The sequence below is a fragment of the Rhinopithecus bieti genome, unplaced genomic scaffold (assembly GCF_001698545.2).
Source record: "Rhinopithecus bieti isolate Rb0 unplaced genomic scaffold, ASM169854v2 scaffold_1853, whole genome shotgun sequence".
Classification (NCBI taxonomy): domain Eukaryota; kingdom Metazoa; phylum Chordata; class Mammalia; order Primates; family Cercopithecidae; genus Rhinopithecus; species Rhinopithecus bieti.
Window position 1 is genome coordinate 5,444,724 of NW_016804151.1, and position 16,320 is coordinate 5,461,043.

Here is a 16,320-nt window from a genome sequence, read left to right on the forward strand (position 1 = left end):
TTCACCCTCTTTTATTATAGTCTCTCCCCCCTCCCCGCCTTTTTCTTTCTTCTTCACTTTCTTTCCTTTCTGGGCTGGATTTGCCTTTTATATGCCCTTCTCTTTCTTTCCCTGGAACTTTATTTCTCCTGCTCACTTTCTTTCTAAAGCTTGACAGAGACGGTGAGAAAGGAGCCAAGTTTCTCACCTTCCCAAACATGCCTGCCACCTCTCCTCACCTCCCCCTCTCCGATCCCCAGCTCTCTCTGGACCACCAGCCCCTCTGACTCATTTTGCTGCTACTGCTTTGAGATTTGCTTTGGTCAAATGTACAAATGTTCCCAAGGGACAATTAAAAATGTGTTTAGTGGTTGGGAGGGGGAGTGGATTTTTTTCTAGGGAGCTGCCCTTCCTGCCTCCTTCCTCTTTCTGGGCTGGGTGGTTTATAGATCCCAGCATTTCTTTATTTAGCCTCTGAGGAGGCCAACAGATCAAAGCTGCCATCTCATAGGGGTGAGAGTTGACATTCACATCCCAAACCCAAGCCTCAAAGCTGCATTACCAGACGGACTGTGCGTGTTGTGCCCCTCCCAGCCAACTCAGCTACCAAGGGGACCATCAAGTCCCAGGCCAGTCCTCTGGCTCTTCTTCCCAGTCTGAAAACTGAGGGTGATATGAGGGAACATAGGGGGCCTTCCCCATGCTCACACAGAGAGACCAGAACGGTCACCATCATTGTCACAGAGACATGACCACCTTCCTGCCTCTCACACACTTGGCGCTCCTTCCCACAGTGCATAGAGCCCACCTTTCCCTCCTTTGTCCCTAGAGGCCTCGCTCTTGCCTAGTGGCAGCTGTGACCCTCTGCGGCTCTGTGTCTCTCAACCCAAGTCTGAGGAGGGTTGTCTCTGGAAGCCTCTCCCCATCCTTGCCCTGACCTCCCATCGCCCTCCTTCCATCAACCCCAGGCTGCTTCTCAGCCCATTCAAAACCCCACCTGCCCTAGGGGGCTGCAGGACACTGCCCAGGTCCTTGGAAGAGTTAGTACTGCCTGAAAGAAGGGGGTGCAAGGTCTGGGGCCCTGGGGAACAACAGGGGAGGGGAGCTTTGGTATTGCAGGGAGGTAAGAAATGTCCCAGGGGCAGGGGTGGCTTTCAGCCTCTGAAACTAATCTCCCCAGGTGGAGGGCGGTAGAAGGGCTTCAGTGTGTGTGACCCTAATCTGAGGAGATCTTTATTAATGCTGCCCAAAACCTGGAAGGGAAAGGAAGGCAGCAACATCTATGGAACTCTGCCCAAAAGTGGAGGTGGGGGCAGGGCTCAGAGCTGCCAAGTCCAGAAAAAACTCAATCCCAGTCCCAAAGGTCATTAGCTTTGGGGTTCCCTCTCTCTCTCTGTCTCCCCCCACTTAATATCTCTCCAGATATCGGCAGTGACCACCGCCATTAGAAGAGGAGAGAGTCAATTAGTGAGAGGATTGATTACTGTGAGGCACGAGCCCCGTTTGTCTTCCTTACTGGGTGTGAGTGTGTTCAGACGGAGGAACACGGGCACGCACCCAAATACACATTGTTGTCACGCCGTCTTAGACGTTTTATTTATTTGTTGGCTTCCTGCCCAGAGCCGCTTTTCCACGGGCGCAGAGTCTCCCACCAAATACGCTGCCTCCTTCCTCCGCACGCACTCGCCTGTCCCAAAACCGCACACCCGCTTCGTGCCTGCAGGACCCTCGGCTCCGCGCCCATCCCCGCGGCCTTCTTCGTGGCTGGGTCTCTTTTCTGTTTCTTTTCCTCCACTCATCCCCGCATTTCCCCGACAGATCTTTCCTTCCTTTATCCCCGCCTGCTTTTCCGTACTCCGTCTCGTCTTTTCTCTGGGTTTCTGCCTTTATTTTCTTTTCCTGTCCCTCTCTCCTCACTTCTGCCTCTATCTCTCTTTTCTGTTCTTCATCTCAGCGTCTCCCTCCCGAGATTATCCACGCTGTCTTTGCTGCGGTGCGCGGAGCTGACTGGCAACTGGGATCTCCACGCTTGACCTCGCTGTTCCACCTGCCCCCTGCACCCGCTCCCCCCCGCCCCGCCCCTGCTCCATGCCCAGGGTCCCTCCAGCGCTCGTGGGAAGCCCGAGTTGTTTATCCAGGCCAGGCGCACACCGTGACGCCCTGGCCTGCCGGATGCTGCCCTTTCCCAGTCCTGCGGTCCGTGCTCCCCCTTAACCAGCCCAAGCCCCCCTTGCTTAGAAAACATGGCCGGGCGCAAAGTGCACACTGGAGCAAGGTGCCAAGCCCCCCACCCAACTTGTCACCTTAAATAGTGCGCTGACCTAGGGATCTCGGGCAAGCCTCCTAACCTGGGCTCCCTGGCCGGGAAAGGGGAGATAGTACCCTTCTCTTCCACCCCCGACCACCCCCTTGCTATACGGTTCAGGGGAGACCGTGACACAAGCTGTAAAGTACTGCACACTAGTAGATCATTTCCATGAGAGAGTGATGGGTGAGATTAAGACAATTTGAGTCTGGAGAGAACTAGAGGGGAAGGAGAGGCGGGAGACGTTGGCGCTCAGATCCGAGCGACCTTATCCACGCAGTTCACTGAGTGGCATTACCGCGGCCTCACCGAGTCTGGGCGGAGTTTGCGTGGCCTCTGGGACCGGCAGAGTCCAGGGGTGCTCTTTCCTCCCTCCTCCGGAACGGGTGTAGCTGGGTGTGTACTCCGCATGGGGTAACCTCCTAGAGCCGGCTCCACCCCAGATGCCTCCTTTCATGGCCTTATCACTCTTTTCTGCTCCTTGGGTTGTCCTGGAGCAGAAGTGAGAGGAGGGAAATGGCCAGGGGTGGCCACCATCCTCGGGATCAATAGCAGCCGGGGGTGACTGGGCAGGCTCTGTCCATGGGCCGAGCATCATTCTGGAACCTCATGGGGAAAGAAGGGAGATGTAAGTTTGAGAGGGGCACCTTCAGGCTTCCCAAACTGCAACCCATCTGGGGAGGGCTGACAGAACCCTCTCCAACCCGGGAGATCTGGGACTGATCATCAAGGAGCTTCTCAAGAAAAGAAACCTGGACTGTGAAAGTCACCTCCTAGGCCCTCTGGGGCCATATCTGGGGGTGACTGGGAGGAGGGTGGAAAGGATTCTGCAGTCACCGAGCTATCAGCGAAAATGATCCCCACGGACCCTGGTCCAGAATGTACAGGTCCTGGGCCGTGTAAGTGGCTGTGGGTCTGTGGAGGACGTTGGGTAGGAAAGCGCTTGTGTAGTTGAGGATGCAGACAGTAAGTGTGGCCTGGAAGGTGAGGAGGGAAGGTTGGTGCTCTTCGCTGAATGGACACTGGCTTAAATGCAGAGCTGAGCTGAGCGGCCTCGGAGACGGCCAAAGTTAGAAAGCCTGGTCAGTTTTCTCTCCATGTCCCTGCGACCAATTATGTTTTAAAACAAAAGCTCAATGGAAACGAAAACAAAACAAAACCCACCATTAGTCTAATGTGCTGTCCCTGTGGAGGAGTTAAATCTGGACTCCAAACCTAGAATCTGGAGCCAAGAGGTGCACTTTGAGTTGCGCTCCCGACCCCCCCTTGTAGACGCCAGGGTTGGCTCCTGCGGACCTGTTTACTGAGCCATCTGGACACCAGGAAGAACAGAGCCTGACGCCCTAGAGCGACCGTCCTGTCCTCACCCTCAACTCCCCTGCCTTGCTGGTCTGTCTGTGGAGAGGGGCCTTCTTTCCCCTACACCTAGGTCCCAAGGTTCTTGCACCCCAAATGGATGGAGCAACCTCCTCCTGCCCACCGGAGGGATGTGACAGGCTTTGGGTTGGGGAAGGGCCGGCAGCTGGGTCCAGCTGTCGTCCGGTAGGTCCCACTGACCGCCCCACACTCCACCGTGACCCCTCTGCTTTGCATGAGAAGGAGCCCAGCTGGGGCAGGGGCGGAGGCGAGCCACCCGGGACTGGGGCCACTATAGATTCCAGAAAGGGGAGGTTGGGTCGAGGGCGCTGGCGGCGAGAACCGGGACAGATGCGGGGAGGGGAGGAGGGTGAGGACAGCAGGGCTGGATGGGCCCCCTCCCCTCAGGCCTCACGCAGCGCAGCAGGCTGGGAGGCGCCTGGGAGTCCGGGTGGAGGAAGTGAGGACCCGGTGCCACACGGCTCTTGGCGCTTTCGGGGGTGCCAGAATCCTACCGAGTACCGGTCGGCTTCCGCCGGGAAGTGCCGGGTCCGCAGGAGGAGCGCGAAGCCGAGTCGAGCCCGCGGAGCCCGCCCGCTAGGTCACAGAACCACCTTCTCCATCCTCTGCCCCGCCCTGCGTCGGGGCCTGGGAGAGACCGGCGGAGGCCGGCGGCGCGCAGGAGCTGACTAGTTCCCTGCGCTCCTCCGGCCGGCAGCCGGGAGCCCATATGTGTATGTGCAAGAAAGTGTGGAGAAGGCGTTAGGGTTCCGGCACCCAGGGGTCAGGGCAGAACGCCAACGAGTCGCACTGCGAGTCTCCGCGGCTTCGGTTTCCATGACATAGGGACGCCGGCGGCAAGGCGGGGGCTGCCGGTGGGCCTCGGGGTTGCTGGGAGGTGCGGGCGGAGTCAGCAAAGGGGCGTTGGCAGAGCCCTAAAACCCCACGGTTCCCCGGAGCGCAAGCCAGATTCGCTGTAGCAGCTTCCCCTTTCGTCCGAAGAGGGTATTCCATCTGTACAGCGGGATTCCCTGCCAGCCCAAGCTCAATGGGACTGCGCTTCCCCGAGCATTTCCCCCGTTTCAGCCTCTGCCTGGTCTGCGCATCGCGAGTGGGGTCCAAAGGCCAATTCCACAATACCAGCCAGCTCCAGAGGGACGCCCACCATCATGGTCTTCCATGCTCGGGTCAAATGAGCCTTCCTAGCACTCCTTCCCCCAAAGCACAAAAATAGGGAGCAAAAATGGGACCGCCCAGCCTAACCACCTTCAGACTCCACTTCAGGAGAAATCCTGGTTAAGCCCACCCAGAACAGGCGTGGTCGAAACGGAATTTAGGGTTTGACTTGAGTGCTCCGAAATATTAGAGTAACTCTTCCAGGCGAAGGCACTCTAGACCAGGATCTGTCCGCCACTTCTGGGCAAATGCGCCCCTGGGGGCGGCGGTCCCGAGTTCCTAGCCAGAGAGGGATTAGAGAGTTACGGGTTCCCTGAGGAGTGAACTATGGAGGGTGTGGTTTGCTGTTGTCTGGGGAAGCCGGTGCCAGCCCGAAGCCTGGACAGAGGAGGACTGGAATCCGGGCACACGCTGCCCATACACTGCACGCCCATCTACTGCAGCCTCTTCGTGGCGTCCTGGCATCCCGCTCCTCCTTCCCTCTTCCCAACGCCACGACCATCACCCCCAGCCGCCGTTGGAGCCCCCGGTTTCCCGCCTAGTCGTTTGTTTTTGTACGTAAAAGGTGTCTCCGGATCACAGTTTTCTCACAACTTTCTCGCCAGGGTTGCAACTGCTCTCCCGTGGCGCTTCCCGGTCCACTCCTTACCGCGCGCCGGCGCCTCGCCTCCGGTCTCCCTGCCCCCATCAGGAAACCGCCCGAATCAACTTTGCGAGAGTGCTCTGTGGGAGACAGACACTCAGCTCGCCCGGACCCTGTGGACTTTGGATGGATTGGGGGAGGGGGCACGGAAAGAGGGACGGGAGGAGGGAGATTCTGCTGCTAAGCGCCCCCTCCCCCTCCAAAGATGTGCGCTGTGCCTAGAACAAACTTCCAGGTCTAGAAAGTAAGGGGGTACAATGCCAACAGCCGCTGAATTGCAAAGCCCAGCAGTGCAGCGGAGCCGCCTGGGATTCCGGACCCGGCTGCACCCCAATCTTCCACAAGGCTCGGTCTTGGACTACCCCCACTCCGCAGCAGAACTCTGGCCTCCACCTGCGCCTATTCCCGCTCTCTCTCTGTCCCTCCCATCGAAACCCACGCCTTACCGGAGCAGGAGGGGGCCCGGGCAAGGTGGTGCCCGCCGTCCGCGCAGCGCGGGGCCGCGGGTGCCGCCGCCACTGATCCTCTAAACGCGGTCTCCCCGCACTCTCCCGGGCCGGGGGATGCAGAATGGTTTACAGAGGGACCGCGAGGCGCTGATTGGTCGCAGGCCGCAGTGACGTCGGCGGGCGCTGCATTAAGGCGAGGGGGCTTCCAGAGCTCAGCCAACAGCCAGGAGCAGTGACCGAGCCGCCGGAGCTGGGGAGAGACGCACCAGGGCGGCGACTGGGCCAGGAGACCAGGGACTGAGGGACGCGCCCGGGGAGGGCCAGCAACTAGCCGCGGCCCGGGCGGCGACAGCGGCGGTCCGCGCCGAGCCGTTCCAGCCGCCGGCCTACTGTAGCCGCTGCGCCAGGACATTTTTTTTTTTTTTATAAACCCCCCACACCCTCCCCCCCCCCCCCCCCCCCCCCCCCCGCCAAAAAAAAAAAAAAAAAAAAAAAAAAAAAAAAAAAGGAAGGAGGCTAGAAAGGAAACCCAGATTTGCCACCACAACGAAAAAAAGAAGGGGAAAAGGAAAAGGAGAGAAAGTCGAGCGACTGTGGGGTTAGACGGAGGCAGCCAGAGCGTGGGCCGAGCGATGCGGGGCTGTACGCCCAGGCGGCCGCGAGTTGTGACTGGAGCCACGATGCACGGCCAGGCGCGGTGAGAAGCCAGCCCGTAGTGCCTCCCGAAGGAGCCCGGGCGCAGGGAGGGTCGCCCTGAGGACACGGAGGCCGCCAGGCAGGCCAAGGGCCGAGGTGACTGGGCTGGGGCGGTAGGGAAGGAGCGAGTGCGCCTGGCTGCCTCTGCCCGGAGTTGTCCCTCTCTTTTCGATTGACACAAACACTTCCCCAAAAGCGGGGAAACCTAAGCAACAAGAGCAATCAACACCAAGATCTTCCTCCTACCCTCCCCGTCTCCCTCCCCTTCGTTCGGCCCTCGCCCCTCCCCAGGCCCAGCGCGGGCGCTCGGCGGGTCCGGAAGCGCGGCGCGTTGCCGGCAGTTTAGGATCCAAAGCTTCTCTGCTCCTTTTGTTCTTTGCTTTCCTTTTTTTAAAAAGAGGGGGGAAATCCCAGTGGTGGGCAGCCTGGCACGCACACACTCGCCCTCATACCCCGACAAAAGCAGATGCACTTTGACTTCTGACAGCTCTACCTCAAGCTCGGGAGAACTCAGCGGCGCTTTCCTCGCAACCCGAGCTCGCCGAGTCGTCGTCGTCTTCTTCGTCTCCGTTTTTATTTATTTATTTCCGTTCCCGCCGCCGTTCTCGCTGACCTTCACTCCTTCGCGGTCTCTGGGCAGAAGGGTCGCATTCTCGCCCGCCTGAGACTTCTTTTCCTCGCCCCTGGAGCTGAGGAGGCGCAGCTATAGCCCAGGGCCCCGGGACTCCCCGGCTGCACACTTCACTGAAACGCCCCCAGGCCCCCATCAGCCTCATTTTCTCCACCCTACTTTGATTTCCTGGTGCGGGTTTTGGCTTGCACGGCCGAGTGTGTGTCCTCTTTTTGGAGAGACTGGGGAGTTCGTGCCGGTTGTCTTCAGGAGCCCTGGGCTCTACTTTGCCCCGCTCTTTCTGGGCCTCATCAGACCAAACCAAAGACCATGGTTCACTGTGCCGGCTGCAAAAGGCCCATCCTGGACCGCTTTCTCTTGAACGTGCTGGACAGGGCCTGGCACGTCAAGTGCGTCCAGTGCTGTGAATGTAAATGCAACCTGACCGAGAAGTGCTTCTCCAGGGAAGGCAAACTCTACTGCAAGAACGACTTCTTCCGGTGAGTACTTTCCTCCCACGCCTCTGCTGCTGCCTCCCCGCGGGCCCTTCCCGGCCAGCTTCGGATCAGAGGTTAGCGTGGCCTCGCAGCCCAGTTAGGAACTGCTTCTAGAGAGGGCAGCCAAGTCCCGCGGGCGCCAGCCTCTCCGCCAGCTGGCGCGCTGGGAGCTCGGGACGCGGCCCTGCTTGCATCCTGGAAACTATGGGTCTGGGTTTGGCTGCACGTGCCTGGGAAGAAAGGGTCTGAGCCTGACTCTGCCCAGAAGCCCCTTCAAGCTTGGAAGAGACAGGGCAGCCTCGGGCATTGTAGTCCGGACTGCTGTCTTTCCCGGAGCCAAGCTCTGCAGCAACTGCATTCTCCAGGCCTTTGGGGTTGTTTGCCTTCCAGGCTGAGCCCAGGCTCCCTCCCAGTCACTACCTTTTCCGACCCCGAGCAGTCTTGGTGGGAAGCTCCGAGCCTTTTGCGTAGAGTGTCTGGGCCACCTGCCCTGTCAGCGGCAGGAAAGAACTTGGCCTTAAGGCCGATCCTGCACGCCCGGGGGTCTTCCCCAAACCCCGACAGGCCTCCGAGTGCAGACCTGGCCAAACTGCCGCACTGTAGCCTGCGAAGTGCCGGGAGTTTTTCCCTGCTCTCCTGGCTGCTGAAGTTGTCTGGTGGTTCGGCTTCAGCCCCAGGCGACTCCGACTCCCACTGGCTCCGCTCAGTAGTCCTCGTAGGAAACTGCCAGCCACAGCCATCAACCTCCTTGCTGAAACCTGGGGAAAGCCCAGACCCCAGCTTGCTGGTGGGGAGACTTCTCCCTACTCCCCTTATCCGTTTAGTATTTTAATATCTTACACTCACAATTTTGCCACTCCATCCACACAAACACACAAGTCAACAGAGAAGAACAGGCGCAAATGCGAATTGTAATTCTACCCTACCGATGTGAAATCTCGCAGTTCACTCGGCTGACTTGGTCTCTGCTTTTCTAAGTTTGTGGTCATAGTTCAAACCAGGGAGCAGGGAGGAAGAGGGATTCAAAGCCACTCAGAGGGCCAAGACGCGATGTCCCCAGTGCCGCTCCAGGACTCGTGGCTGGGGTTGGGTTGCCTGGAATCATGAAGCAAAGCTCCGTGCTCGCTGGTATTTCGGGAGAACGCGCGGGCTGAACCTCTGAGCCTCGGCGGGCTGCTTGGTTTTCCTCTGCAATGACTGGATCATAGCGGGAGGGTGGCAAACCGTACTCGTACCCGCTGCCAGTGGGTCCCTGAGGCCTGGCCTCCACAACCCGCGGCAGGGCGCCCAGAGCCAGGTCCCGCGGCTCCCGCTTTTGCCAACCTGCCCCGCTTCAGGCAAGAGCGTGGCGGCGGCCCCGCTGTGGCTACCGGGGGCTCTCCGCGGCTATGTTTGTTGACCAACAGCGGGACTAGACCTCGCCAACCCCACGCCTGTGTGCGGGTCCTTTTGCGATGAAGGAGAGAAAAGCAGCGCTCCGCGCACGTTTATATAAAGCTCTAACTATAATTCGACTTTTCTGAATCTAATCGGAAAATAAGTGTCCCCTGTTCCCCTCCACCCCCACAGGCCACTGCCTTGCCACCTTCTTTAGACGATGCATCTTTCCTCTGGGATAACGCTGGGAGTGAGGCTGGGGCTTGGGGGGCAGCTTGGGCCCCTGGTTCTAACCGCGTGGCGTGTATCTCTTCCCGACTCTTCCCTGGTGCCGTGCTGTCTCTCCTGCTGCCTCCTCACCTGCTTAACCGGAATTCTGCCTCTCTTTATCTCTCTCTTCCCTTATTTCTCCCCTCCGTTTCTCCTCTCCTACTTCCTCCACTTTTTACATCTTCCCTCTCTCTCGCTGTCATCTTTCTCCCCGCCTGTCTCCCCGTTGCCCCTGGCTGACCCATCCCCGCCCCTCCCCCCGCCCCACCCCCGCAGGTGTTTCGGTACCAAATGCGCAGGCTGCGCGCAGGGCATCTCCCCTAGCGACCTGGTGCGGAGAGCGCGGAGCAAAGTGTTTCACCTGAACTGCTTCACCTGCATGATGTGTAACAAGCAGCTCTCCACTGGCGAGGAGCTCTACATCATCGATGAGAATAAGTTCGTCTGCAAAGAGGATTACCTAAGTAACAGCAGTGTTGCCAAAGAGAACAGCCTTCACTCGGGTGAGGCCCCAATTCCCGGCTGGCTAGGTGCAAGCGGGTCCTGGGGGAGAAAGGCTCGCCAAGGCCCCGGCTCATCTGTCCCTTCCCTCTTCTCAGCCACCACGGGCAGTGACCCCAGTTTGTCTCCGGATTCCCAAGACCCGTCGCAGGACGACGCCAAGGACTCGGAGAGCGCCAACGTGTCAGACAAGGAAGGGGGTAGCAACGAAAATGACGACCAGAACCTGGGCGCCAAGCGGCGGGGACCGCGCACCACCATCAAAGCCAAGCAGCTGGAGACCCTGAAGGCCGCCTTCGCTGCTACACCCAAGCCCACCCGCCACATCCGCGAGCAGCTGGCGCAGGAGACCGGCCTCAACATGCGCGTCATTCAGGTCAGGCCCCAGCGCGCCTCTCCATCCCACAGAGGCCCATATTGCCACTTTGGGCACTGAGACCGAGCCCAGGAGACCCCAGAATCCAGAGAGAAGTGAGAGATGGAGTCTGGAGGTGGGGTGCCTAGACACATCCCGAGCCTGCGGGACCTATGAAATGCCTGATGCCTTCGAGCATCTAGAAAGCCCTCTTCCCAGCCCAACAGAGGTGATCGTGGCAGTGGAGGGGGAGGGGCGGGAGCTCAGCCAGAGGCTGGAGGAGGGGAACTGTTGAACACTCTGGAGAGAGTGGGGAGCCCTCTTTCTGCACATACCCCACCCCCACCTCGGGTTCTCAGAGAAGTCTCAGTGTCCCCCAGAGTCAATCAGTGCCTCTACCTTCTGCACAAAGTCAACTCCTTCTAAGTCTGCAACTCCAAATTTGTGATCGTTGCTCCAATTAGACAAGCCCCAGATCAGGGACTTCCCCTCCAAAGAGAGGTGGTTCCGCCGGGAGTCAGCTCTGCTTCCAGCCAGTTGGAGTGAAATGGGGATGGGAGGCCACCTGGAGGCAGCTGGGCCTGTGGGCGGAAAGGAGGTGAGACTGTGGAAGCTCCAGGCCAGGGGAATCTCTGGCTCAGTGCTAGGTGTCGGGTTAACCGGGCCTGGATGCCCTGCATGGGTGTGGGTGATGTACCTGCCTGGGAGGCTGGCCGTGCATGTGCACATGTGTGCAACACGGAAGGCCCTGAGGCCTGCAGGAGACTGTGAAACCTGCGTGCATGAATGAGAAGTTGTGCGTCTGTGTCACCATTGGCAAGAGGCTGTGGATAAGTATGTTTGGCACTGTGAGATTGTGCATGGGTGTGAAAAGGAGATTGTGGGTTTTGGTATTACAGGCTGTTTCTGTGTCTCTGTCACGGCTGGAGGAGGGTTGCTGCAAGAGACCGTGAAATGGAAGCCCGGTGTGTGTCTGACATTATTTTGGAGAGGCGTAGTCTCTATGTGTGTACAGCCCCAGAGAAGCTGTAACTGTGATAGTGCAACTGTTAGAAAAACCCCAGCTATACCACAACTGCCTCCCTCCAGACAGGGCGGCCTGTCCAGGTCCTTCTGTGGGATTCCTGCTCACCATTGATTGGCTCAGGGTCCTCCCTGAGTGGTCCTAGTCGGAGATCGCCCCGTCACCACTACCCTACACACACACACACACACACACACACACACACACACACAAACACACACACATGCGCGGAGTCGGCCAGCCGGGCGGTGGAGGGGTGTTAGCTAGGCCCGGAGAACCCCGGAGTCGGGAGTGGAGACTCGGAGGGCTCACCCCGCCGCCATGTGCTGCAGGTCTGGTTCCAGAACCGGCGCTCCAAAGAGCGGAGGATGAAGCAGCTGAGCGCGCTGGGCGCCCGGCGCCACGCCTTTTTCCGCAGTCCGCGCCGGATGCGGCCGCTGGTGGACCGCCTGGAGCCGGGCGAGCTCATCCCCAACGGCCCCTTCTCCTTCTACGGAGGTGGGTGCGCGTCGAGCGGCGGGGCGCGGCCAGGTCGGGGCGGGCTTCGTTAGAAGCGGGTGGCAGCGCGGGGGGCACGCCTCCCTCTCTGTAAGCCACTGGAGAGTCCAGGCAAGTAGGGCGAAGGCTGGGAGTAAATCAAGGGGAGGCGGCGAGACCGAGGGCCCAATTCCCGGCCCTGAATGACGGGGTTGGGTGGCAAGGGGCAGCTCCCGGGCTTGCGCCCAGCCTCTTCCCTGCACCCAGGCCCGCAAGGGCTCCCCGCGATCGGCGAGCTCCCCGCGTGGTCTTCCTCAGCCCGCCGAGGGCGCGCCTTCCCTCCCTTTCGGTCCCGACGGCCCCCGGCCGGGCCCTGACGTCCGGCTCCCTCCCCGCCGCTCCGCAGATTACCAGAGCGAGTACTACGGGCCCGGGGGCAACTACGACTTCTTCCCGCAAGGCCCCCCGTCCTCGCAGGCCCAGACGCCAGTGGACCTACCCTTCGTGCCGTCGTCTGGGCCGTCCGGGACGCCCCTGGGTGGCCTGGAGCACCCTCTGCCGGGCCACCACCCGTCGAGCGAGGCGCAGCGGTTCACCGACATCCTGGCGCACCCACCCGGGGACTCGCCCAGCCCCGAGCCCAGCCTGCCCGGGCCTCTGCACTCCATGTCGGCCGAGGTCTTCGGGCCTAGCCCGCCCTTCTCGTCGCTGTCGGTCAACGGTGGGGCAAGCTACGGGAATCACCTGTCCCACCCCCCCGAAATGAACGAGGCGGCCGTGTGGTAGCGGGGTCCTGCACGGTCTGCGGAGTTCGTGGTTGTACAGAAATGAACCTTTATTTAAGAAAAATAGAAAAAAGAAAAAAACATAAAAGCAAGCCCCACCCCTTCCTCCAGCCTCGAGAACCATTCTCCTTCCGGATGGAAAAGGGGGACACGAAATAGCATCCAAATCGGCCTCGAGGTGGGATTGGGATCCGCGCACTGGCTCTCGACGTGCAGAACTGGAGCTCCCCAAGGGAAATGCAGACCTCTCCCCAACTCCCACCTGGACCCGGATCCGTGGACAGACCCCGCGGGCGTGTGCGCCTGGCAGGCGCGCGGCGAAAAGACGTCTAGGGCAGCCGCGGGTGCGCACAGCCATTGGCGATGCCAGGAGCCCTGGGGAGGGAGGCCGTGAGCACAACCGTGAGGGAGGTGAAGCGGCCCGGGGCGCTCCCGGGTCAGCCAAGAGGGTTCTAGCTCTGGGATATCCCTTATTAGTGTTGTCTCAGAGTTCAACAACAACGACAACAAACTCTTATAGCTTCAGAAACGCCGACCTGCCATGCATCAGGTGGGACTATATATATATTTTTTGTCTATCTGGATTTTTGGTTTTTGTTTTTGCCAAAATTGCAAAATTCTAAATGTAAAGCCCTCCGTATCAACTCTTCTACCTTCACAAAACTACACACACACATAAACCCGTACACGGACACACTCGGTAGGATGGTCTCCAGCCAGACCGCTCGGTAAAATGACTTGAACATCAGCTGTACAAGAAAAGTATTCTACCTTCACACACAAAAAAAGTTAAAAAAAAAAAAAAGACTATTGAACTAAAAACAGTCAACTGTTTACGTATAATGTTAAATTCAGGAGTTCAGTGTTTTACTAATATATCCTGTTTTCAAACCTCTTGTTCGAAAACAAAATGTTTTGAGCAATCAACCAAAATTGTTCCTTTTCTTTTCCTGTAGATGTTCTGACAGATTTGCAGGGCTTTCGGCTCACTGTGCTAGTATGTAAAAAGGTGTTGTTTACACGAGGCAAAGAGAAAACATGCTATTCAGACAGTTGCCAAATAGAATAATTATAGCACAAATACTGTAAAGGTGCCTGGCACCAGCAACCTGAGAAAGTGTTAAAAAAAAAAAAAAAGTGTTACAAGGTTTAAAAAAAAAACTTCTTTGCTAATTTTTTGTCCTGTTGAACATTCATGGAATTGTTAATATGACTTATATAGACCCACACAGGTTTTATTTTTGTGTCTTTAAAATAAAAGTCCAAAATATTTAAATTTTATGGTCAAATATGCAGTCAACAGCTGCTACTTTTTCTTTATATATTAAATTTCTCATATGTCTTTTATTGTTCTAATAAACCTAAGCTTGTGTGACCTCCAGTGCATATTAGACCATTCACTGTATGAAAGAAAACATGTTGAATAAATTTGTGAGTTTTTAATAAAAATAGAAAATCTGATGTTTAGATAATTGGTGTGTTATTTGATGTGTTCAAAGGGGAGCCCTGATGGGGAGCTGAATGGGTCCTCAGAAGCCAGGTGGAAAAGAGAGGCAGGATTGGGGTGATATATCTGTCTTTGCCTTGGCTGTGGCTGAAACCTTTTGCTAATGCCAGCCAAGCTTTTCTCTGTGGCTTCCTGCTGTTATTAGCTACAGATTTGCATCCTGTGGATTTAACTGATATCATTGGAGAGATGTTTGCTGATAAGTTAATATAGAACTTGAAATAGAAATCAAATCCATGGCTAAAAAATGAGTGGTCCAGGTCTGTGATTAGGCATGAGATCCAAGGCATTCCCTCTTTCACTCTCCCTGCACATGCAAAACTGGGCTTGTGAATATCAGATACTTGTAAATACATAGTTAGAGGTGGTCCTTTTCAGTTTCAATTCATTTCCCATAGATAATCTGGCTTTCTAATTTGGTGGTTTGAAAGATAATGTAAAGGCTTTCTAATTTGGTGGTTTGAAAGATAATATAAAATGAAGGTATAGTACAGCTAGAAATGAAATACTTTAATCCCTTTCACAGAACTGATGTGAAATTGTTGTTTTATAATATTTGTTACCTTTGAAGTTCCCCAGAAGGAAAACTATTTTGCCTGGCACAAGATACATATTAGCTTCTCTGAAAGATGAACAAAAATTACTAATATAGAAATCAAATTTCAACTGGGAGTTACCAAAAGGTCCTAAAAGTAGCTCAATTCTTTCCAATCCTTCATCAGACTTGGAAGAAATCTGAATATTTTATCTACTATGAAATACTCTTGTGGACGTTTGTGTTTCAGTATCAGATGCTATTAGAGTTCCAGGATTTCTTTTCCATATCACCGAGATTTCACTCTGGATTATTTATTTCCTTATTTAAAATGTCAAAGGTTTGACATTAAATGGTATATAATTTCTAGTGCTGTTTTCAAATTTTGTTAAGACACAGCCAAGTTTATTTTTCCTGCAGAGAAGGCTTTAAAATAAGCAATATTTCCCTGCATCCATATGATGGCTTATCTAATGGGAGAGGAGGCTATCCGGGAGGAATCTGGTAGTATTCTTTCAGAAATAAAAATGTATGAAATACAAAGGAGTCTTTTGAAACTCCCAGCCCCTGCATGCAGCACATTTCTTTATTTGCTTTATATGCAATCACTGGATCGGCTTGTTTTTACCTTTTTAGCATTTATATACATTATATCATAGCTAACATTCATTATTAGCCTCTACTCTCTAGCCCCCTTTAAAGACATTCATTTAAATGAATGCGCTCATTGGGAAGCTGCTTTTTCCTATCAAGGCTGCTGAATTATTTAGCAGCTTTATTGTGGAATCGGGGTATTTGATAAGAAGCGTTTTCGAGTTGGGCACACGATGTGGATTCGATTCTTCTTAACTCCGTGGCAGTGGCGCAGTCTCTCCCCTCAGCGCGGGATTCAGAATCCTGGCGAAAACCCGAACAGGTGGCAACGCTCAGCAGTCAAATTTGGAACCGAAGGCCCCGAGGAGGAGGCCTGGAAATGTCAGGGCCTGTTCTCCTTCCCATCAGTGCTGTGCTGCCCACCTCTGGCCCCGAGGTGCGGGGACGCGCGGCACCATCCCTAGGCGGAGCTCCCGCGGGAGGCGCGGCAGGAGGGAAGCGCCACTGCGGTCCCCTCTCGCCTGGAAGGGCAGCCTGGTTTCTCCCCGCGGCCATCTTAAAGCCACCACCTCTGTGCCTCTCGCCACCTGCCTTCAGGGTTCCAGCAGCAGGGGGCCACCATCTGCTCTGGCGAGGGAGCTGAAGCTTACCCACCCAACTTCTCTGGGCTGGCTGCCGCTGGGGAGCTGCTCTGGGTGAGGCACTTGGGGAAGCATTACCCGCGGAGAGCCAGGACAGGCATTGCCAGGGCTGGGACTTGAGGGTGGACAGCATCTGAGGAGAGGCAAGGGGGAACTTGGTTTTCCTAAACTCTTGAAACTCCTCAAGTGAGCAGACAGTTGTTTGGGACAATTGGAAGGTGTCATCCCTTGCCCATCTTCTGCTGTGCCTAATCACCCGCCACTTGGCAGCCCTTGGAGGGCAGGCAGAGGGACTGTGGACTGGGTGTCCCTCTGCCTTCTCCAGAGAAGGCTGTTCTGCTGTTCTGTTGGGGAACTGCTCACCCTTATTCTCCTCTCTCTGTTCCTCTTATCTGCTCTCATCTCTACAGCAAAGGTTGAATCTCCTTGCCACAGTCCACTCTCCATCTCCATCCCCACTCCATCAAGAAGCCCTTCCCCCACCATCTCAAGACACTGGAATGTGGGTAGGGAGAGGCCCCCAGAGGGAGTATTTGAGAATTT

General features: G+C 56.3%; 2 protein-coding genes across 13 annotated transcripts in view; one reads left to right on the top strand and one right to left on the bottom strand.

Moving 5' to 3' along the window:
* Window positions 1-6,322, bottom strand: part of LOC108526298 (uncharacterized) — a 31,018-nt gene extending 24,696 nt beyond the window's left edge. For 8 of the 12 annotated variants that reach the window (XR_001884487.1, XR_001884486.1, XR_001884484.1 and 5 more), the window contains exons 1-2: window positions 5,906-6,322; window positions 2,594-2,890 (exon numbers count right to left, since the gene is read on the bottom strand). Coding sequence is in view for 5 of the 12 variants with exons in the window: in XM_017866996.1 (XP_017722485.1) it covers window positions 2,594-2,890; window positions 5,906-6,320 (712 nt within the window). In the remaining 7 variants the exon portion in view is untranslated. Of the gene's footprint in view, window positions 1-2,593; window positions 2,891-4,155; window positions 5,540-5,905 lie in introns of all 12 variants that reach the window. The other 4 variants (XR_001884489.1, XR_001884488.1, XR_001884490.1 and 1 more) reach the window with 4 other exon arrangements.
* A 510-nt stretch (window positions 6,323-6,832) lies between these two features.
* LHX1 (LIM homeobox 1) lies at window positions 6,833-13,967 on the top strand. The gene is made up of 5 exons (XM_017866991.1): window positions 6,833-7,714; window positions 9,635-9,861; window positions 9,958-10,235; window positions 11,571-11,736; window positions 12,122-13,967. The coding sequence occupies exons 1-5, from the start codon at window positions 7,545-7,547 to the stop codon at window positions 12,499-12,501; spliced, it is 1,221 nt and encodes a 406-aa protein (XP_017722480.1). The 5' UTR covers window positions 6,833-7,544; the 3' UTR covers window positions 12,502-13,967.
* The last annotated feature ends 2,353 nt before the right edge of the window (window positions 13,968-16,320 follow it).

What these genes read in the sequence shown, in the direction of transcription:
- LHX1 (XM_017866991.1), top strand. Translation starts at nt 7,545, where the DNA reads ATGGTTCACTGTGCCGGCTGCAAAAGGCCCATCCTGGACCGCTTTCTC. An exon ending in AGAGAACAGCCTTCACTCGG is followed by an intron (nt 9,862 to 9,957) that starts GTGAGGCCCCAA and finishes CCCTCTTCTCAG; the next exon opens with CCACCACGGGCAGTGACCCC. An exon ending in TCAACATGCGCGTCATTCAG is followed by an intron (nt 10,236 to 11,570) that starts GTCAGGCCCCAG and finishes CATGTGCTGCAG; the next exon opens with GTCTGGTTCCAGAACCGGCG.